The sequence below is a fragment of the Calliphora vicina genome, chromosome 1 (assembly GCF_958450345.1).
Source record: "Calliphora vicina chromosome 1, idCalVici1.1, whole genome shotgun sequence".
NCBI classification, from domain to species: Eukaryota; Metazoa; Arthropoda; class Insecta; order Diptera; family Calliphoridae; genus Calliphora; species Calliphora vicina.
This window is the reverse complement of record NC_088780.1, coordinates 145851691-145876477: the sequence shown is the minus strand read 5'-3', so window position 1 is coordinate 145876477 and position 24787 is coordinate 145851691. Positions and strand designations below refer to the sequence as shown.

General features: G+C 27.2%; 1 protein-coding gene across 2 annotated transcripts in view; it reads right to left on the bottom strand.

Annotated features, from left to right (window-relative positions):
• Nucleotides 1–554: 554 nt before the first annotated feature.
• Nucleotides 555–24787, bottom strand: part of LOC135963994 (ETS-like protein pointed) — a 90848-nt gene continuing 66615 nt past the window's right edge. The window contains exons 1-4 of one of the 2 annotated variants that reach the window (XM_065516036.1): nucleotides 10732–12249; nucleotides 3117–3973; nucleotides 2879–3036; nucleotides 555–2058 (exon numbers count right to left, since the gene is read on the bottom strand). In XM_065516036.1, coding sequence (XP_065372108.1) covers nucleotides 1995–2058; nucleotides 2879–3036; nucleotides 3117–3973; nucleotides 10732–11776 — 2124 coding nt within the window. In that variant the 5' untranslated portion in view covers nucleotides 11777–12249 and the 3' untranslated portion in view covers nucleotides 555–1994. Of the gene's footprint in view, nucleotides 2059–2878; nucleotides 3037–3116; nucleotides 3974–10731; nucleotides 12250–24787 lie in introns of those variants that run through there. The other variant, XM_065516037.1, reaches the window with a different exon arrangement.

Here is a 24787-nt window from a genome sequence, read left to right as displayed (position 1 = left end):
TATAACAGTTATGGCTAAATTTTTTTAGATATTTCTTATAACAGTTATGTCTCTGTTTAATATAACAAATAAAAATAGGGTGAAGTAAATTATGTGTCAACTTATTATTTTTTTTCAAATTAAAAATAGAAAATAATGTCGTATTTGAGTAGGTACTTTTTTAATATACATAAAGTGAAATCATAGAAAAATATACATGGAGTGGAAACTATCGATCTAAGTGTATTTGTCTATGAGTGAAATGTTTGTGAATTCGTCTGTTATATTGATTTATCAGAAAAGTGACCTTAAGATGAACTAATGAAATTATGAATTGATATTTTGTTTAGACATACAAAAATATTATAGCATTTGCTGAACATAATAACATAACAGTTAAAACAACCATTCAAATTTACCAGTTTACTCTACTTTGTATACATATTAAATTTCTGAGGTTTTCACCGTAAGGATTTAATTGTAAAAAAAAATAAAAATTCATTAAAGTCGTTTCAGCAGTCAAGGTGGAAATTGACTTAAATCTAAAGCTATGACGGAAAAAGAAAAACACTAAATTTTTTTTTCATTATTTTTAACAAATATTTTTATTTTATTTAATTAGTTTTTGCAAATGTTTGAGCATTTTTTTTATTATATGTATGTAGATTTTTGTTGGATTGACTTAAATATTAAATATTTTTAAATTTTAATTCAAAAATTGTTTAAATTAAATATTATGGTAAATTATTTTTGTTTGTTTATCAATAGTTAATTTATATAATTTTTACACCTACTTAGAATAAATTTCTATATTTATTATTTTTTGTTTAAATTCTACAACTAATTAAAACAATAAGGTTGTTTGATAATTTAAGAGCATATTTAAAATAATAATAAAACTTTACATACTTTACTAAATTGTGTTTTTTTTATTTTTAATAAAAGTATTAATTAAATTATTTTATAATTTGTGGGGATTTTTTTTTTTTTGTTAATAAAATGTTTATGTTTTTTTATAAGTATTTTTTAAATAAAACTCTTGAGTCTCACGGAAGCACTCATATGCACTGAGAATAATTATGTTTGTTTATAAAAATTAAAATAAAAAAATAAAATAAAATGTGACAAACATTTAAAAAAAATTAACTTGAAGTCTAAGACACTTAAAAGAAATTATAAATTATATTAAAAAGTATTTACAAGACGATTTGTTTGTTAAAGATTTCAACAATTAAATTTTGTTGTTTTTTTTAATATCACTTAACTTTGGATGCTCAATTATTTTATTTTTGTTTTTTTCTGTATGGCATTTCAAATTTTAATTTTTTTTTTAGCAATTTTCTGTTTGTTTTTAAATTGCACAACTTGATTGATTTTCTGTTCAAACGTTCCATAAAATTGTTGAGCTTTAGATTTCAATATTTGTTTTTATTTAATTAATTTATGGTTTTTTGTTTTTAATAATAATAAAACTTAATAAATTAACGAGAACATTGCGTTTTTTTTGTATTGTTTTCTGTTTTATAACTAAAGAAAAACTAGCTAAATATTAAATACATAAAATGTATTAATTTTTTTAAAAAAATTAATTTCAAATTAATTATTTATTAAATAAAATTTAAAATTATTTATGTATGTATATAGTATGTATAATTTAATTTTCTAACAAGCCACTATTGTTTGATTTATTTTATAATAAAAAAAAAAGAATTGTTTGATATTTTTATAAAAAAAATAAACTTATAAAATTACATCACGTTTTTGTTATGCATGTATTTGTAAGAAATTATATTTTTATTGTTTTTATAGCAAAATAAAAGAACAATAATGTGAGTAATTAACTTAAAGAAATTGATTTCTTTATATGTATTGTAAGTGTTTGTATATGTTGTGTGTGCTGGGTTGTTATTCAGTTGAGTGGAGAGTGGTAGAGTTGAAAATTTACTTTTAAGCACATTTGGAAGAATCCACCATTTTGTTGTTGGTTTTTTTGTTGTTGTTGAAGTCTGAAAAATTTAATCATCTTCTTTTTTTTCAGTTTTGAGGTCATATTTAGCACACAATTCTTCGGGAGAATAACTAAAATTAGATAGAAGGAGAACAAATTATTAGATTTATGTTGAAATAAAAGTAGTTTCAGAAATACATATTAAACAAAATAATATTAAAACAAGTAAGAGAGCTATATTCGAATTTTCCCTTCACTAAAATATACTTTAATATAAAGATTAAAGAAATTTTTTGTTAAATTTTTGTTTGTGAATAACTATTTATTGGAGAAAAAATGTTTGATGAAAAAAAACAATTCGAGTTAAAAATATTGTTCCCGATTTTGACCCATTATCGATTCGAATTTTTATGGCATTTTATACATCGTTGGAAAGGTATTTGAAATGTCTATCATTAGAAATCCATATTATCTATGTTAATGACATAGTAATGCAGATATATGTATTTAGATCAAAAATAGCTCATAAATCGAGGTAGACGTAGTTTTTTGCTTATAGAAATCACAAACGGAATGACAAACTTATAATTATAATTCACCGATATTTTTCTAACAATTTTTGACTTGACTTGTTTGCAAAATTGTGTTTTATTTAAAACTCCAATAATTCTCAAAAGAGCATAGGTTCTACATAACTGATTCTATATGTGGTCAAATTTTGGTGAAATTCTACTTCCACAAAGTGGGTCAAAAGGTCAATTGTAATATTCCTTTTGTTCTAGATGTCTACTAACACATACATTTTAAACTCAATTATTTCGAAATGGAAAACAAATTATTCACTATTGTTTTATTAAGGGGACGATATATTCTCATTCTTTTCACTTTTTTGTATACATATTAGATAAAAGTACATATACATATTTCAAAATAAAAAAATCTGAAACTTACCCAATTAGATTTTGTAGATCACAAACAAAACGGTAGACATAACGTTTACCAGCGGTTTTATGTATAATATTCTTATCATAATAATAACGTAGGCCTCTGCTTAGCTTTTCATAATTCATTTTTGGTTTATTCTTGCGTATACCCCAACGACGAGCCACCTAAAATTAGACAAATTGGAAGAAAAATAAACCATTAGTTATTGCATAAATTTTAATTTGCTGCAAAAGTTCTAACTCACCTCATCGGGATCTGTCAGTTTAAACTCCCAGCCATCACCGGTCCATGAAATGAAACCCTGACAATTTTTATCCATTAATAGCTCTAACAAAAATTGCCATAGTTGTATGGGTCCGGAACCTTGGAAACAGGGCACACCCCCCTGGGAGGGATAGGTACCCAACAAAGCCTTATCCAGACTCATGGTGGATAAATAGGCGGCATGATGTTGATTACCATGATGGACACCCCATTGATCGGCAGCGGCCATCGAGGGAAATTGTGATGTTTCGTAGGAGCTGAACTCTGATGGGTAGGCATTGTGAAACCTTGAACGACCATAGTCTGTATATTTCTGTTCCACACCATTGAGACCATAGAAATCGGGAGAACTGCCATCCAAATAGCTTGATTGACCCTGATGATCTTGCGATGACATGGTATTGTGATAGTCACTGTCATCATAGCTAGAGGCTGACGCTTTGGTCATATTAGTGGGCATGCCGAAGCTAGACAAATCAGTGGGATCTGTTTGATTGTTATTGGCACTGGCACCTAGATTACCGTATGTGGATTGGGTGCCGGGCTCCTCTTTCATTTGATGTTGTGAGTAGAAAGCAGCGGCTGGGTTTCTCATGGTCATTTGCAGGAAATTGAGATTGGCACCATTGTTATTGTTATTATTACTATTAGCACTGTTGGGCGAAAGTGCTGAAGCACTATTGTTGTTGCTGTTGTTGTTATTATTATTGGCATTAGAGGATGTAGAGTTTTGTGTTTGAGCGGGTGGCAACATCGCTGTATTGGCGGCCGATTGGGACTGCTGCTGTTGTTGCTGAGGTGGCGGGCTATTGTTGCGATCATGTGGAGTTGAATAACCTGAAGGGAGAAAAAAGAAGAGATACATTTTTTAATATAAAATTGAAAAGAAAGTATATTAATTTTTGATATGGTGATATTCTTATGGGAAATATAGAAAATAACTTTAAAAAAATTTAGGTGTTTTAAGAAACAGTACTGTGAGTTATTATAATTATTAAGAATATTAAAAATTTGTATTATATTTTAGTCATATAGAGTAAACGGATTTAGTTAATTTAGCAAAATTTTGTTTAAAGCAACAAATATTTGGATTTTTCGAATATCAACAAATTAATGGCCATAATTTCTAGTAGGTATTTAATGTCAAGAAAATGTTCATTTAAATGTTTTAAAACTGGACTGTAAACTACCGCCTTTGAAATATATTTTTCCTATAGAGAAAAAAATTATGATTGAGACAACTAAATTTTTGTCACTACTACATCTTAATTGGATCACTAAGTAATCATTAAATTGGCAAATAAAATTCCGAAGTCACAACAACTTTCAAGTGACGTATTTTTCGTTAATGGAATTTCACAACAAACTAAATTTTATGGAAACTGAGGAAATAAATTTTTATGATAGAAAAAATTTGCTGTAAAAAAAATTCGGGTTAAAAAATATTTTTCTCGATTTTGACTCATTGTCGGTCCAAATTGCTATGGCGTTTGTAAAGTTGATTTCAACATGTAGACTCCCATATCTATAATGATCCAGAATATATACATATTCGAACATGGGTTCGCAAATGAAAACTCTAGAAATTACAAATGGAATGACAAACATTTATGTGTTATGTGAAGGGTATAATAAACAAATTTCTGTGAATTATCCAAATCAAATTGGTAACATCATTCATTTATAAATTTGAAATTTTTTTAAAAACAGGCAGTTAATATTTAAGGCTTCGAGAAAAGTTAGAAACAAATTTTTCTAGAAAATTTTAAACAAGTTTTCAAAAAAAATTGGTAACATCATTCGTTTATAAATTTGAAAATTTTTTAAAAACAGGCAGTTAATATTTAAGGCTTCGAGAAAAGTTAGAAACAAATTTTTATAGAAAATTTTAAACAAGTTTTCAATATTCTTCATAAAAATGTCTTGCCTTTCAAAAACTTTTAATTTTATAAAAAAAAACTTTTAAAATCCTTTATTTAAATAAATATTTATTTGGTTTTTGAAGTGTTTTAATAAAATTAAGTTAAATCCCTGAAACATAATTCAAATTTGGCAAACTTTTTAGTTTTCTCAAGTTCCATGCTAAAGATAAATCTCCATTTTCCAAGATTCTTCTTCTAATAAAAAACATCAGTGGTAGCCTATAAAAGGCGTGACAGATAAATATTATACATACATATGTATGTATGTAATGATAATAACAACAAAACCCCCACCTAACAATTAACCCCTTCATTAAATACAACAGCAACAAAAACGATACCATCATCATCATGCGCATAAATCGTTGATGATTTGATAACATTCGAAAACCAATCAAAATCCAATGAGTTACAAATACCAAGAAAACTTACATACATACAATACAAGCAACAACAAAATGAAAACCAAATAACAGAAGAACAAAAAAAAACAGCAAAGCCAAAACAAACACACTCTTAAACACCCCAATATAAGCAATATAAAGCTTATAGATAGAAACAGTAAGAAATCAGAGACCGACCGACCGGTCGGTGTGTTTCTTCTATCTCTCCTCTGCTCAATTCAAGTAAAATCTATAACAATTTCTGTTGTTGTTCATTTCTTTTGGTCTAAGGGAGAGACAAATATTGTTAGATACCACCACTACTACCATTGTAGTCATATAAAATATTAGAAAAAACAAAAGAAAATCATGATAAACCTGTTGCTGTTAAAACCAGCAACAAACAACAAAAAAAGAGCTTTTTCCATTTATTGTACATTTATTTTTTATATGTGTTTGAGAGTAATGGAATGAATCTTTGTACAAAAAAGTGCGCTTAAATGTGTGTTTGTTTGTTGGTATTTATCTGTTGGGTCTGATTTTTTTCGGGGGGGGGGCTTTTTTTTACTACAGTCATTGAAGTATGGCAATGTTTTATTATTGTTATTGCGCAGATTTTGAGATGCTTTCAAATTTATTATTTAGAGAGATGAATGACAAGATTTGAGAGTTTGGTTTGCTTGCTCAGATTTTGTTTGTTTTTATTTGTATATACATTTAGTATATATTGGCCATATATTTACTCCTCCCATTTTTTACTTTATTAAAGTTGTATTTTGTATTTGCAAAGATGTCGGGGTATTAGAAATGTTTGTTGATTTTCCACTTTTTCTTTTGTAATAATGATTGAGTGAATGTAAAGGATCTAATTCGTTATGCATTGTAAATATTTCATTAATTAAATAAAAGTATGTATGTATTCAGACTTGAAGGTAGTAAATAAATTGAATTTGAAAGGTTTATTTGGTTTAAAGGAATTTCAAATGTTAATAATTGAACATTTTGTAAAATTTTTCTTAAAAATCAATAAAAATATGGCTATGGATAAGGTTCTCACAGTGATTTTTATTAGACAAAATTTTCGATAGCGGAATTTTGATAAGGATTTAAAATCGGAGGTTTCTTAAAACCGGGACAAATTGTTAAAAAAGTATTGAATGCAGATTTTTATGTAAATAAATTGGTTTTGAAAAGTTTATTTAAATGTATTTTTAATAAAGTTTAAATTAAGAATTTTCAAAAATTTAAAAACCATTAATAATTCATTTATAGGTCAAATTTATTCGAGTTTAATTTTAATCGAATAAAAGGTTATAAGTTTTTTATTATTTGAAAAATCGATGTTTTGAAATTTAGTTCAATTATTCGAATAAATAACAAGTAAAAAGTGTAGTAGAATATCTTAAAACATTATCCTAGTATGGATATACAGTGTACTCGCGATAATATGAACTAATTAAAACCAGGCCAGTTCACTTTTGCATGATTTAAAAAAGCTTTAAAATATAAGCTTGTTATATTTTAAAGCTTTTTATATATATATAGGTTGTTCACTAAATTCATATTTTAGAGTACCCTATGGAAGTAAAAAATATTCACATTTTGGGGTGTTCATACATATATTGGGGTGTTCAAATTATCGCGAGTGCACTGTATGTACTTAAAGCCATGAAAATCACACAAATATTCGGAATTAGATTTAGGTTAAAAATCTGGGTCCCACCTTGTAAAATTTGGACGAATCCCAGAACTTTTATATAAAATAAACATAGATTTATCGATTATTCGAATGAAATATTCTAGTCTTATAGGACGAATAATTTTATTCATTAAAAACTTAAACATTTTATTCATTTGAAAATATATGTTTTTAATAGATTATTCGAATAATTTTTTATTCGAATGACAATCCCAAAATGAATGTATTTACTGCCAGATCCTGGATGTCGAAAGAAAAGAGTTTCGAAAACATTTGTATTAAAACTATTAGATAGAATTTTTAAATTTAATGTTTTTCATAAAAATTAGTTTGAATCACTTTCCTATCGACATCACGGAAGTGGTGGCAGTTAATCTCTTGTGACATTTGATGCATCTAAAAAAATTTTAAAATCATGCAGAAATTCTGATTTAGGTTTAAGAAAAAAAATCTGGCTACGGCCTGTCAATATTTGATCGAATATCAAAACTTTTGTAATTTTTCATTTAAAACTAAACAATTTTTATTTAATCGAAGAAAATATATATTTTTTATCGATTATTCGAATCCTGGATGTCGAAAGAAAATTGACATTCCTTTCAACATTGAGGGATTGACGGAAATTAATCTTTTGTGGTATTCGATGCATTTTAAATAACTTTTTAATCATACAAATAATCGGATTTAGGATTAGACCAAAAATCTGGCATTGGCCTGACAAACTTTTAAATTCAAGTCGAACCCCAACAAAATGTTCAAGTGCTTGAATTTTGAACTGTTTAATGCTTATTGACGACAAGTTTAGAATTCACTTTCTTTTCAACATCGAGTAATTGACGGAAATTAATCTTTTGTGGTATTCGATGCATCTTAAATAACTTTTTAATCATACAAATAATCGGATTTAGGATTAGACCAAAAATCTGGCATTGGCCTGACAATCTTTTAAATTCAAGTCGAACTCCAACAAAATGTTCAAGTGCTTGAATTTTTAACTGTTTAAAGCTTATTGGCGACAAGTTTGAATATTGTAAATAAAAGCCGAGTAAAATGTCTAAAAAAAACCATCCAGAAAAACCTACAAAGTTACTTTAACTTAAAATGGGCGTGGCATATAAGAATTAATATTTAAATCTAGTAAAATTATTTCGAATGTAAAATCCAATATAAATCCTTCCTACTTGTTACATTCATCAAACAACTTGTTGAATTTAATAAAATATTGGCTGTCGGCTATTTACCCTGACAGCACAGTAAACAATAAAAATTTGCCGGTACTTTTTATTGTTGTAAACATTGACACTATTTACATTTTGTTGCCAACAAACATGAAAGGGGTGTTTGAATTTTCCCTTAAAAGGATTAAAATAAAAATTTACAATTTAATTAAAATCTATTTAAGAACAAAATCTCAATTTCACACCCTCATTGAGGGTTTGTGGTTTTAAATAAATATTTGAGTTTGATTGTAATTTAACAATCATGCATTCAACCGCAAATAGAAAGAAGCACAACTTTTGGTTTAAGTTAAATATCTTAAACAATTTAATTTGTGGATTTGTCTGTATGTACATATATTTCTGTTTCAAATTTTGTTTGTTTTGTTTTTTATTTCAATTTCAACTTTAATATTTGAAAATGTGTGAGGGTGTTGATGTGATAATTAGTTGTTGCTTGTTATTGTGTTAAACAAGTACATATTGTGTGAATGTAATTAAAATATTTTAATTGTTTTCGTTGTTATTTTTGTGTTTCATTTTAATACAGATTATTTTTGCATTGCGTCTTGATTTTAATTATTTTATTCATTTTTCATTTGGCTTTTTGAAGATGTTTTGTTGTGGTTTATTTTTACTCTCGATATTTGTTTTTTAGCTTAAATATTTAATCAGCTAAAAATTTAACATTTAAATATTTAATCATTTTTATAAAATGAATGTGCAAAATTTATATTTATAAATTTAATTATCGTTGTTATTTGTTTCCGAATAAATTTAGATATTTTTAAAAACATTTTAATAAAAACACAAAATATGTTTCATGGACATTTTAAATATTTTTATAAATGTTTGTATTTTTAGAAGGCGGGATTTTTAATTTTTTTATATGTCCAACGTTTTGTCAACGTTTTATAAAATAAATTCATAATTTTAAAACCAATTCAGTAATGTAACAAATTATTGATCACTAGTAGTTGAGGATCCTATTACCTCGAACTTATCATCTTGAAGAAAATACGCAATAACAACAAGAAATGTCAGCCTCAACGCAATATGAAAGTAGATCAATTTGGTATGAGTTTAAATTTCACGGGGTCCTAAAGCTGACTATCAAAAACTATGTAGGAAATATCAACCAACTAGTTTTAAAATAAAAACTTTGTTTCTGCAATTTATCATAAACAGAGAAAACAGATTCGTAGTAGCAACCGAATTTGTTGCCAATCGAGTGATTCGGTTGCACACACAGAATTTTTCGGTTCTATCAACTGAAAGGCAGTTGATAAAGATGAATGTCGGTTAAAGCAACTAAAATCCGGAATAATTCGATTGCTACTATGAATCTGTTTTCTCTGTGTATGATCACACTTGAATAAATGTTTTCTCATGTAGCGATCATAGTTTAAAAACTAATCGAAAGAATAAAAAAAACCGACTGATAAAAGTTTGGGTAAAATATACCAAACAAATTTTATAAAATAAAGTATTTGTTTAGGGACTGGCTCACTAAATGCAAACGAACATTTTCTTTCTTATTTTAAATTGAAAACAACAAATAAATTTGATTTTTTTTTTATTGTTTACAATGTAAAATAAGAAAGAAAATTTTCATATTTAATGTTTTGAATTTAAGTATAATTTCACATTTTATATTTTACTTATTCGCACAATAAAACAAAATTTGTAAAGCAAATTTAAGTAGTTCTTATCTTCAGTAATATTATTTTACAAGATTACTTCAAAAAAACATGTAAAATTCAAGATCACTAGAAATTTTCACTAAAAATACTTGGTTTCATATAATTAATTGTTAAATTTGTAAACAGATTTCCATTTTTAATATAAACTTTTTCCGTATGAAGTATTTTCCACAAATTTTCAATCTAACTCAATATATTTAAAATGATCATGAGATCCAAATTATTTTGATTCAATTTTCCCATATTTTACACAAAAATTAAAATGTCACACAAACTAAATGCTATTGATCATAGATAAGTAGATATTTTTTCAGCGTTATTTATATCAAACTAAGATCCTGATGCAGTACACGAACAGAAAACTGATTTAGAAAATTTGTATTGTATAAAAATCACCCAGTGTTTTGTTCATATAAAAATATGAAAATTGGTTTCGTTTGTGTTTTATGAGCATGATCATGTGTTCTATATATATTTCATTTTAGAAATACGAGTCATATATATCCAAATAACTTAAAACTGATAACAAAAGGAAAGAGTTTTGTATAAAAAGAAACTTTTTCATTTGTCACAAAACTCAAAATAGAAATCAAATTTGTTTGCACGATCCTGAGATCGGTTTATCATTTAACAATAATTTATGGCAAAAGTATGCAGTTGTTGTAGTTTACCTTGACTAAAGAAATTCGCATCGATATCGGTGTACAAATGGCCCGTCGCAGTGGAATAATCTCCCACATATGGTACGGAATCGTTGAAATAATTAATGCCCAACGAGGCGGCTGACAGAAACGGACCAGCCGTTGACGAAGCCGATGAAGGTGAGCTCGAGGATGTTAGAGAATTTACAACTGAGGGAACAGTGGACGTCGAGGCGGATGATGGTGATGCTGATACAGCAGGTGTGGTGGAGGAAACATTTGAGTTGGCAGACGAAACTGAAGCTAGAGAGGAATTATTAGAAGCTATGGATGAACCAACACTACTGCTACTGCCGCCGGATAAACGTTGTTGCGTGTGCTGCTGCTGCTGCTGTTGTTGTTGATGTGCCAGATGTTGGTGTAGTGTGTGATGATGGTGAAGATGTTGCTGGGACTGTTGTTGATGATGCTGGTGTTGCTGTTGCAGTTGTTGGTGATGGTGGGGGTGGCTGTTGTTGTTACTGCTGAGGTTATGTGTTGCTGGCAGATTGGTAAGATGCTGCTGGGGGGACTGATGATGAGGCGGGCTGTTATAGAGATTTTGATATTGTGGCAGATTATGTTGTTGTTGTTGATGCTGAAGATGTTGCTGCTGCTGCTGGGTATTTTGTTGATGATGAGTATTTAGAGCGGCGGGTGAGGTTGTTGTTGCTGTAGTAGTATTATATAGGGGAGGCGAGTGTTGAGCCAACACTGCGGCGGCGGCCGTCTGACCATGATGCTGCTGGGGCAAATGATATTGCTCGTAACTGTTGTACGATTGCAAGACCATGTTCGTTGATTTGTCACTCAACTCACTTGTATTTAAATAATTAAAATTTTGCAACGAGTGACAATTGTTATTCAAATTATATTCCGTTTTAATATGTGGACTAAGAAGAGTCTGGCGTGTGGGGGTATGTGATTGTGGTGGTTGTGGTGGTGATAACAATTGCAAGGCTGTCTTGTTGGGTGAGATCTCACAAGCGGGTGTTGTTATAATGGTAGAACCAACTAAAAACGCAGAGGGCGGCATGTCTTCTGGTTAACTTGCTTGTGGGCAGCGTTGACAAAAATTTCAATTTCCTTTGATTTGAAAATCAACGTCATTGACTTTTGAAAGAAACGCACACAGTTTTGTATTTTAATTTAACTCAAACTCAAACACAGACACACTCAAACGCATACACTCTGAAGTGGTTTGGAATATAATTCTTTGCAAACGCACGATCTACTTTAAAATATGGGGGATGCTTGTATTTGTTGTTAATCCCCGGGTATTTTAATTAATATTCTTTTTTTTTTGTTGGTTTGTATTTAGTCACTTGTCATTTGATTTGACATCATTTTATTCATTTATATTTCACAGTTAAAGTATGCTGGTAGTACTTGCAATATTATTAAAATAAAAATTGCTGGACCATAAATAAATTTCAATTTTAATTGAATTGAATTGATTTTACTTTCAAAAAGAGGGTTTTAATAGATTGTAATTTATTTAATTTTTAATCAAAAAGATTTTTCGCAAACACTTGAACTTTATTAATAATTTCTTTTTGTATTCTTTAAATGCGGGTTGTTTTTTGTTTTATTTTTTTTTAATTATTTTAAAAATTTATAATTATTTGTTTTTCAAACATAATAATCCTTTGGCTTAGTATTTTTGTCTTAGAATCCACTTGTTGTGTTTTTAAATCTCATTAAATAAACATTATAAAGTTTGAAATCTTTAAGAATTTTTTGTTTTCTTTCCTTAAATATTCTTTAATTATTTAGAGATTTTTTTTTCTAATCTGTTTGTTAATACGTTTTTAATAATTATAGAGTTTAGTTGTTGTTGCATTTTTTCTATAGCTTTGTGTTTTTTTATTTTTGGTTTTAATCATACGCGTATATCCGTCCGTACCTCTTGCACCTTTGACATCCGTTTATGAACTAAACTCACAACTAACCAATGTTTGAAGTTGTTTTTCTTTAGTTTTTTGTTTTACATGTTGTTGTGTATTTTGTTTTTGCTTTTGCCACACAATTTACTCACCAACTAACTAACTCACAGATTCACACACTCATACACTCACTTCAAAACTCAATTTTGAAATTCATTCATTAGTGCTGGTGATGGTGGTGGTTAGTATCTGTGTGGATCAATGTATTTATTAAATGTAAGAGTATTTGTTGTGTGTAGTAAAAACTCGTTTAGATAATTTTTGTATATAAACGAGCAGTGTTTAATATTAGTAGTAGTAGTATTGGTGAGTAGTATTGGCATTTATTTGTGAGCAGTATTTGAATCAAATCTATGTATAGTTATTTTCTATTTAGTATCTCGTTTGAAATTGTATTTCATTCTACGTTTTGTCGTCGTCTTGTTGTATCTTGTACAAGTTTTTGTTTTTCATGTACTTGAAACGAAATTTATTAGAAAATTTTAAATTTATACTACATGAGCATGAATGACTGACTAACTACTAACTATTCTTGTCCAAAATTAGCTGCAAATTTTAAATCTAAAAATTAATTAAAAATGTGTTTGATGTTTGACTAGTGGTTTAGATCACTTATATTTACTGCATACTTTTTGTTACAATTATGCAAAACGTTATTTAAAACAATTAAAAAGATCTAATTTTTATTTGTTGTTGTTAAATAATATATTTTATTTAGATGGTGTAGTTTGTGTCATAGATAAAACTTGTTTAAATTTGAAACTTTTAAAGGTTGTTTATTTTGTATAAATTAATATTTAAGTAAAAGTGTTTGAGCATAATGCATTTTTAAAATTGAAATTTGCATACAAAAATTTCTTAAAATTTTAATTTTATTACGAATAATATTTTAAAATTGTATTTGATTTTTTTTTTAAATTACACTACCCAACAGCCAACATTTTTTTTATATAATTTTGGAATAAGGTTTTATCGCAGGTTATATATTATTTTTTTTAATGCTGAAGAAACTAAACAATTTTAAGTTTAATATGGAAAATCATTAAATATTTTTTAAAATATTACTTTTTAACAAAAAATATATTTTTTTAAATTAACAGCGAAGGTTTCAAATTTAAATTTGGTACAAAAAAACCTTAAATGTGTCTAAATTAAAAATAATAATGAAATTAATAAATATTTACTTCAGATTTGCCTTAACAATTTAAAGAATGCTTAAAAATATGCAGAAAAAATGATATGCATAGCAAAAATCCAAAAATTAAAAGTTTAAATTAATTTTATTGCAATAAAATATATGATTACACAATAAACTGTTTTCCCAAATTTCAAAATGGCATTATCCTTAGTCGTTACATAAAATTGAAAAAAAATTTGTGAAAAAAAAATTGAGCCAAAAATTATTTTTGCTTTCAACAGACAGACAAACCGACGGACATAAGTAGATTGAACGTATTTAAGTTTCATAAGAACTTAAAATATATATAAGTTATGTGGTTATTTGGTGAGTTAAAAGTAATATTTTCTTTAAAGAAGTTGTAGCTGAAGTCCGTAATATGCACATTTATGCACGTCCAACTAAAAAAAAAATTCCCAAAAACTGGTAAAATATGAAAAAGACTTACTTACTATCCAAGCAAAAATTTTGATAAACTTGCCCTGATCATTAAATCTGTGGTCGTATGGAAAAACTAGTTAACTCCACGTTTTGAAAAAATTTAAATAACACCAAAAATAGAAAGTACGTTTCATTTACTATCACTCTCTGATCGAAATTTTGATATAGTTTCTCATTTAAAAGTTATTTTTATGTCAAAAATTTTTTAATTCCATGCATTTTTTGAGAAAACAGGGTAACTCCATAGTTTCTTAAAAAACAGCAAAAATTAGAAGTTTAAAACGACGTTGTTTCGAAATCAAGGGAAAAAGAGCTAAATAGAACAAATTCGGGTCATAAGCTTTTTGGGTCCAAATTTTGAACATAAAAAAATAAAAAAAAATCGGCACTAGACCCAATATATTTTGGGAAACATTCTAAAACAAATCAAGGTTTATTTTGATGGAGGAACAAAATCACTTTTTTCCACTTTAAGCAAAACTACAATAACACAAAATTTGTAATCCAAATTTAAGCTATTTTTATTTTCAATTAAAATATTTGAAATACAACATCACTTCAAATTGTTATTAAAAATAGTTTATTATATATTTCGTTTAATTTTTGAAAGTAAATATGTATATTTAAAATTATCATGAGATCCAACTTTTTTAGAATCATTTATGCGTTATTGAGGTTTTTTTTCCCCACATTTGACATAAATATACAATTTTCAGGCAGACTATATATCTTTAATGACACAAGGCAAATTTATTAATTTTTGCATGAATGGAATTTAACATTCACAACAACTATCTCAGTTTGTCGGGATTCATCACTGTCACCACCTTGTATAAATTCGCCTTGGCATAATCGTGAGTTCTATTTGTTTTAAAATAAATTATGTCAAACATTTTCAATCAGACTAAGAGCCTCATTTTATAATAACAAATTATGTATTGAATAAAATCAAATTTCAAACATGTTTTCCAATATTCTTCTTACAAATAGCTTACGTTTCTGAACGCTTCGTTTTATAAAATGAGGCCCTAATGCTTTTTGGCCATGATAAAATATTTTCCAAAGTTCTGATGCATTTCCTTAGGTACATAATTATAGAGAGTTCACATTTTGTTGTCAATTTCAACAATCGATATCTCCAATAGTGATTAAACAATTTTAATAATAGACTTCATAATCTTCAGTTATAAAATGTACGTGTACTTAACCTATTTAGGGAACAGTTTATGGAAAACTTTTACAAAACACAGATTTACCCCCAGTTTCTCAAACTCTAGTTATTTTTTATCGTAATGCTATTCTGACAGTTCTCATACAATTATATTAATTGGAAGTATAACGTTACGAAAAATCATAACCAGAGATGGAGAAAATCGGGGTTGAAGTTTTAGTAAATTAAAGTTGTCGTGATTTATTTTTAAATATTTTTTTTTAGCAAATTAAAGATATATATAGATCTTTAATATCATTTAATTGAAAAAATTAACAAGTTATTAATTGTGTGTTGATTATATTTAAACTAGATTGTAATTAACAAATTAACATGGCAAATTTTTATTGCCGTATTAAATGAAATTTGCAATTATTATTAAAAAACAATTTGATAAACACTCAATAAATAGACATTGTCCCTAATCTAGAACGAAATCGATCACTTGACGGCAACAAATATCATTTCTTGCTAGTTTTGATCTGCTATTGCTCAGACTCAAAATCACTATTAAAAACGGATGTAAAACAACTAAGGCAAGAATATATTTTTGTTGTTAAATCAAATTGACATTTTATTAAATTTAATTATTTAAACAGAATTTGAAAGCATTTCTAAATACGCAAATTAAATATTTAAAACAGTTCATGTAAAAACTAAACAAACAAATATCTGCACGCTTTTTACCCATAATAAAAATACCTAGAATAATATATACTTAGAAATTGCTATTTTGGTTACCAAAATGAAAGGAATTTATTTACTCCATACAATCATATCTAGAATTTTAAATACAAATTAACGTCATAATTATTTCATAGCCAAAAATAAATTGAAGCTTGAACCATAATAAGACTACATTACTTTACAGCCTACCTACATGTTTTACGAACAAAAAACTAATTAATAAACACACACAGAACATTATATAAAACCCAAATAAAGCTAGCAAATTTTTATTTAAATAATCATTAATGAAAAAAATTAACAAATCAAAATTAAAAAAAATAAAACAAATCTAACAAAATGGCCAACATGGCCATAAACATTATAAAAAAAATCACACCATAAAAAACCAACACTTGTGTATATTATAAATTTCATTCATTATTAAAGTATTAAAAATAGAAAAATATACAAAAAAAAAATGTATTTTAAGTTTAGGTCAGTTTCTTTATAATGAATGGGAATTGCAAAAAAAAAATACACGAAATTTAAAAGAAATATACAATACAAACCACACCACTTTATCTTTCGTATGTGGGTTGTCGGTTTGCTGTCCAACCAACAGCAAATAATTTTTTTAAAACAGAAACAACAAAAAAAACTCATCAACAACATTTTTTAAAGATTATCAGCAACATCAACATAAACATCGTCGTCATCATCTTTTGAATTGTTTAAAATCTGCCCAACAATGTGATATGATTGTGGTACAGCCAGCAACGTTTTTTTAATACCCTCCACCATGAGTGGTAAAGTCATACATTCCGTTTGCAATTTCGAAATTTTTCATTTAAGACCCCATAAAGTTTACATATTCTGAATGGTTATAGTTAGCGGGGTCGATATGGCCATGTCAGAATGTCCGTCTGTGTGTTGAAATCAACTTTACGAAGACCCCCAAATAACTTACATATATGATTGACACATCAATATATCTGGTATAGTGGGGAAAATCGGCCCACAATTGGCTGAGATATAAGCAATAAACCACTACTACCTCGATTTTGTATATATACCTGGATATGTAATGATCGACATTATAAAGACCTTTCGACGTATGTATATAAAGCCATAGAAATATTTTTTTTCATCAAACATTTTTTTGTTCACCAAAATTTTTTTTTCAATCTTGGTCAAGGGTATACAAGGTTCGGCACAGCCGAATATACAACAGCTCTCTTACATGTTTTATTTCTTCTCATTTTGAACAGATTTTAAAATATATTTGTTATTGAAATAAGCGATTTTTTCTTTATCTCTTAAAGTTTAATGTTAAAGCAGAGCTTTAAAAGAATTCAAAATTAAAAACTAGAATATATACTAGACCAGCACTTTATTTCTATAGATATTCTAATGATTCTTTGACATATAAGATGTGAATACATCTATAGGGACTTAGAGGTATTATTGGTAAAACAAGAGCTCGTTTGCAAGACTACTACTAACTTCTTCATTCAAAGGCAGTTGAATAGAATTAATTCTTGAATGAATTAGTTCATAATTGAACTAAACTTAAATTTTTTGTATGAAAAACTCTAAAAAATTTAGGAATTTTCAAACAAAATTTTGAAAATAGTGTTTTCAGTCCCTACATCTATAACTTTTTCATTCAAAGGCAGTTGAATAGAATTTATCCTTGAATGAATTAGTTCATAATACAACATTCGCACAAATCAATTTACTGTTAATTCAATTGTAAGGAGTGCGTCGACAAAAAAATGCAATTGTAAATATCTAAATAAAGATGACTGCAGTAAATCTGAACTAAAAAATGCTAAACCATTTATTGTTTAAATTTTTGTACAATTTATTTATATTAAAATTTGTTAGTGATTTAAAATATTTTTGTAATTTTAAGGGCTGTTCTTGAAATTGAACTACTGATATAGTGGGACGTCTGAGGATTAGAAGCAATTTCTTTAGAAATATTGACCCCATTTGACAACGATGTATAGGGATTTTGTTGACGATGTTTTTGTCTCATACTTTGGAACATTTCCTCGATTATATAATACTACTACTGTCCAGGAACTGTGCAAAATCGGAATGCAAAAATTTAATAGTTAAGTAGAGTGTCTTTTTGACCTTTGAATTCTTTCTAGAGTTCAAATCGTTAGCTTAGCGTGCAAACGTGATAAGTAATTTTGTTTTGAATAATTTTGAAATCTGATAATCTATGTTTTCACTTAGTTGGTATGATTTATAAATAGAAACTGTTTAAAAGAAGTGCGTTGGTGACGTATAAGTGTATAATTTTTATAAAATTTGACTTCAATTTCCGTGATCTCTCTTTGGCCTCTAAATTTTTAGCAGAGTTTAGCCTTGTATGTTTTTAAACCTGCATTGGCTTTAACTTTTCATACAAAATAGTCCGAATACTGAGCTAACCGGACTGCTTTCCTACCGGATGTGTTGGGAGCTCTTTTGAAAATGCTTTCTATTTATGGGCTTTACAAATATCATGTGGACCCTTCCTTCTAAATGAACCAGGTTTTCTATCAACATACAAGTTCTCCTGATACTGTTTAATAACATTGGAATCAGTTTGACGGCAGACCTTTGATGGTTTGGCTAACTTTTTGTAGGACCAAGTTGGGTTTTGTTGAAAATTTTTCTCGTCACTTAAAGGTAACTTGATCCAAACAAAAATCAAATAATACTTGGGTTAAACGTTTTAATGAAAAATGTGAGTTAAGGTTTTTTCCATCTCAGTGCTTACATTACATACATATTTTATAGTATTAGCGGACTTAATAGATATTCTTTAACAATTTTCTGTATTTTTGCTTTTTAACTCTGTTATTTGATTTAAAATGATTCTATTGTCCCAAAAGTTGCTCTCAAAAGGCAATGGAACAACGTTTTTGATATCAGTAGTCGATATTATAATTAATTTCAAATTTATCCAATATTTCCTTAAAAGAATGTATGATTTAAGTTTTATGCTTACAATTAAAAGAGTAAACTAATAATTAAAACAAGTTTGACACTGTTATATGCATATTTAAAAAAGTAGTTATACTCTATTCCATTTAGCTGAATTTCGACAACAAAAAGATGGACTTAGTGCATTTGCATAAAAAATATACTTAGCTCTTTTGGGTGCCATAGTATAACAACAAGAAAAATCTAAATAATTGTAAACTTATTTGAAGAAAACAGTGTATTTTTACTTATTCTAACGTTTTGTATTAAAATCTCAATTTTCATAAAAAAATGGACTTTGCACTTTTGCTAACGATATACGGAATTTTTTGTTCTTTGAATTTTATAAGACCAATATTAGCTTTAACGTATATCAGAACATTTTATATTTACATATTCTCATTTACCAGCCAGAAACGTTTAGTTATTTCTCAAAATTTCTTTTTAGATTTTTCAATTTGAGTTGGAAATATCTTTTTGGACTTTGAGTTCTGCCCGATTTGTTTTAATTGTTCCAGATATTCTAGTTCGATATTTTTTATGCAACCAACCGATTGCGAAATTTTATAAATTTTTAACTGAATCTGTAAACAAAGAGCGTTTTAGTTCAAATATTAATATATAATAAAGCTCAGATAAAATACATCATTTATATCGAACAATTCTCAAACTAGACTGAATTTAGAAAAATAGAAAGAACCACTTTGGAAGTATCCTTTATGAAAGTTATTTGTTTTAAATTTCAATGATTTCTTTGTTCACTAAAAAGATGACGGCAGCCTTTTAAAGTCTGTCATGGAGAGTAAAAATTTAGTTTTTAACATGTTTATGAGATACAGTGCTGTGTATGGTTAATGATGTGGTGTGTTCACATATGAGCATGCGGCATGGGATATTCGTTAGTATTTTTGTATTGTATATAATTGTCGATTGGGATTGGTTAATATGTTGTAGTTGATATTTGAAATTTAAATCTTTGTTAACAAAAAATAATATAAAAAAAACAACAATAAAGACAACAACGAAAAAAAGCTTTTCGTGTCTTTAAGAAATGACCATTTCAAATCTACACTCAAGTTGTATCTGTGAAATACATGTGCAAGTGTGTATGTGTTAAATGGGTTGGTTGATTTGTCAGTTTCTTTTATTTTTTGTTTTTGTTTATATACATTTTATTTATAGTTGTTTAAGTATTTGTTTGTATGAATATTAGTATTTGATTGTCTTTAACTGTTTAATGATTTCTGTTTTTTTTTTAATGAAGTTTTAATCTCTTAAAAGCGTAGGGGGGTTTGTCTTTCACAGCGTTTTCAATGTGTTGTTTTGTTACAAAATGGCGTTTGTCTTTTGTAGTATTTTTTTGTGGCAAACTTTGTTTTTTATTTTTATTAAATTTAAATAAAAACCTGTCTTAGATTAGTCATTTGCAACATTTTATTAATGATTTTAGAGTTTTTTTGTTTGTGATTTGCATTTATCAAATTAATTAAATGTTTTAAGTGCTTTGCAGTATTGATGGATTCATTGTTTTTGCGTTGGTTAAAATTGCCTTGAGAATCTATATCTTTAATTTTCTAAGCAGTTTTAGGTATGACAGCTTTTTCCAGAGCTTTGGAAAGCTTTCTGAAGATCTAGATAGTTGAAATTATCTAATAAATGCTAAAGGATATTTATTTTATAACTTCCATCAGCTTTCGGATTTTCCATCTCTTTAGTATGGCTGGCATAGGTTATTAGTTAAGTAATTAATTGGCACAAACAATTTCTTTATTACTGAAATGAACCACTTAACGAATGCAGACTTTTTTGTTTGTTTGGGCAGCCATATAATAAGTTTCCGAAGATATCCAACCACATTAATATTCGTATTTATATTTCTCTGATTTTTCACAAGTGTTTTTGATTTGTCTGCTGATTTATCTTAGGTTATAAACTTGAATTTATTTAGATTATCAAATATTTTAAAATATGTATTTCGTAATATTCGGATGAAGTTCAAACTGATCAATCGTTAGCTTAGTGCCAAGTCCAATATTTTTGAAAAATGAGATTTCAATACAAAACATTAACATAAGTAGAAAATACATTGTTTTCTTAAAAAACGTTTGCAATCATTTCATTTTTCTTGTTGTTATATCGTGTTAAACAAAAGTGCTAAGTCCATTTTTTTCTGAAAATTTAAAACTGTTTATCCGTCAAATTAAATTGAGTATAACTATGATATTAAATATATAATAACGCCAAATTTATATTAATTATAATTTTTTTCATTTAATTTTACAAAAAAAAAGTCATAACTTTTTATGGAAATTTATTATCATTTCGACTACTGCGTTACTCCATTACTTTTTGAGAGCAACTTTTGTGACAATAATGACTTTAAATTAATTAACAGAGTTAAAATAATAAAAACAAATTAAGTTATTTATAAGAAAATGCATTAAGTCCAGTAAACAATACAAACTAAGTAATACAAAAGGAGCTAAGTCCCAAAAATGGACATATAAGTCGCCACTTATATTTATTTTAAACGGTTTTTATTTATCAATATAAATTATACCAAATAGGTAAAAAACTAGATTAATAGTTTTCAAAAAAAATATAAAACAAATGATTTTAGAATGTATTTGTGTAAGATTTGAGAAAAGGGACTTAGCATGTTTGCAAACTATGCTAACGATACTTCGAAAAATGCTTAACGGTATAGCGACATGTATCAAGCTAATAATATCAAATAAATCTGTTAAGAATCCAGAATCTTTATGCCCCTTTTGAAAATCATTCATAAAATAGTTAAATTTAATACTGCAAATAATATGAGAAATAGAAAAGGACCTTTTTGTTCTTTAATACAACTCAATAGCCATGTCCGTCTGTTATGCTGAAATCAACTTTCCGAAGTCCGCAAATAACTTACATTAATGATGGATAAATCAAGATTTGCACTATAGTCATGGTTCGGTTGCTATTTAAAATCGGCTCAGAAATGGCTGATATATAAGCATAAACCAAGATTTTTGATCTACATATATCTGGATTGCTAAGTCATTAACATAAACAGACATATCAAAGATCTTTCCAACGAAAACTACAACGCAATATTTTTTTAACCGAATTTTTTTTTTTTCATCAAAAACATTTTTTATAGCTAGAAAGCTTTTTTCAGGAAAAAAAATTTTTCAACACAAAAATAAATTGTTCAATCTTTATTTTAAAGTATACTTTGATAAAGGGTATATAATATTCTGCACAGAAGAATATATCTCTCTTACTTATTAGAATTGATCAAATCATAATTCATTTAACTGTAAAAGTAACTAGTAAACCAAACATAAAGGTTCTAAACATGTTTTTTGACAAGTTGAGTCATAATTTATATACCACTACCGATCATTTATTAATGCCTAAATAAATCATATGACTATTAATACAAAAATATGTTAAATATTCCAAACCAATCAATATTTTTATAGACAAATTTAACATCAAAATCTTACATTTACCGTTTTCTCATCAAAACTAACAAAAATCCTTGGCAAAGACTTATTAAAAACCATTTTTATTATCCTTAAGAAAATTTAAAAAAAATCAAAATTTCTTGATCATGATAAATTGCAGTTTTTATCACCACATCCTGCTTATAATTCATCACAATTGCTGGCAAGTTGTTAACTGTTGATGGAGGACTGTCATAAATGACTAAATTGTTAGAAGAACATAAATTACAAATAAAATTAAAAAAAAAACTCTGCATTGATCACTTCATTTCAACAGGCTTGTAAGTAATAAAAAAAATATATGCAAGAGGCATATATACATATATTTTTGGCTAAACAAATTCAACGTTTAATGAACTCTTATCAGCCATAAACTAAATATGGTAAATCCTTAAAATTTAACAACATAATCATATGCACAAAAAACTAAAAAAATAAACTAAGAAATAAAAAAGGTATGAATGAATTGAAATATCACAGAGAGAGAAAAAATTAAAATTCTTTAACCATCAAATTTTTAGGTATTAAATCATAAATTTTGTTTAAACTTTATTATTTTTTGTATTATATTTATTTGTTTGTTTATATGTATAAATGTACTTGTGTTGTATTGTCTCACTCTAGAGCTGTTGGCAGTTTGTACGTCTGTCTGTCTAAACGTCCGTCTGTATTTGTTTTCGGCCAAGAAATGTCATCATATTTCAAAAACGGAAATCAAACAAAAAAACATTTTAGAAATACACACTTACTTGCTCTCTACCAAAATACATACTTGTACAATATAATCAAAGACCCAAAGTATGGAAGAGCGTTGAAGAAAAAAAAAAAAAACAGCAGAAGATACCTTTTGAACATTTGGTAATACAATTTTTATTTTTTTTGACAAACAACAACTAACTACCTTTACAAAACGAAATAACAAAATTTTATAAAAAACAGTAAAATATAGGCATATATGGCGTTTCCGGTTAAAGCACGTGCGCCTGCGCGTTTTAACAGATTCTGCTACGTTTTTTTTTCTTTATATGCTTGAATTATTAGGGATTTTCTATACAGATAAACAAAAAAACAACAACAGTAAATACAAATCATAACACCAATTAAAAATTGAGCCTATAAACACTCACTCGTTGCTGCTTTTACATTTATTACCAAATGGTTTGCATGTGTTGAGGTATTTTTTTTGGTAGTAGTTGTTCACAGAGCACTGATGGTGGTTGAAAATTAAAAAAAAAAATAATGTCAAACTCATCAAACCATTGAAAAAAGTTTTTAATATTTAGTAAATTTGAAAATTGTTTAGAAGATTTGTTGGTTATAACGTTTGTAACATTAGGAATATCATTTTGAAATCCTTAAATCTTCATAACTTATATCATGTAAACACCATGAGATCGTCTATCTTCCATATATATAATTTCCTAAGCTTCTTTAAATCTGAATTCGGCAAAAAAATCTCACTTGCAATCCTGACGGACCCAGAATTTTTCATTTCGATCTACACCATTTCCTTGTATTTCAGAAATTTACAATTGAGTTTCAGAAATTTCTAATTATAATTTAGAAAATTCAAATTAAATTTCAGAATTTTTTAATTGCATTTCAGAATATTCCAATTATATTTCAGAAGTTTCCATTTGTATTTCATTAATTTCAGAAACTTCTGAAATACAATTGGAAATGGTGTAAAAGTGAAGAGTTTATTTAACATGAACCGATTTAGTTTAATTATGTTTCATTAGAATAAATCCGATTATAGAATCTAAGTTTCAGAAAATATTTGAAAATATTTGACGAAAAAGACGTAACCACTCAATAAAATATGTTTTAATTCTTTTATTTATTTCAAAAAGTATTTTTGCTTTGGACAATTCAAAACAAATTACTTGTAAGAGTAAACAACGTCAAACAAATTTGTGCTAAAAAAATTTGTTACGCTTTTACCTTTACTAATAACTGATCAAAAAAGACCCAAAAAATTGGATATTTAAAAAAAAAATACTAAAATTTAAAAGATACTTATTTTGGAATTTTAAAATGTCCTCATATTTGTTCTAAAGAAACAATATTAAATGTTTATGTCATGTGAAAGTTCATCGAATGAAAAACATTTTAAAGTAAAAAT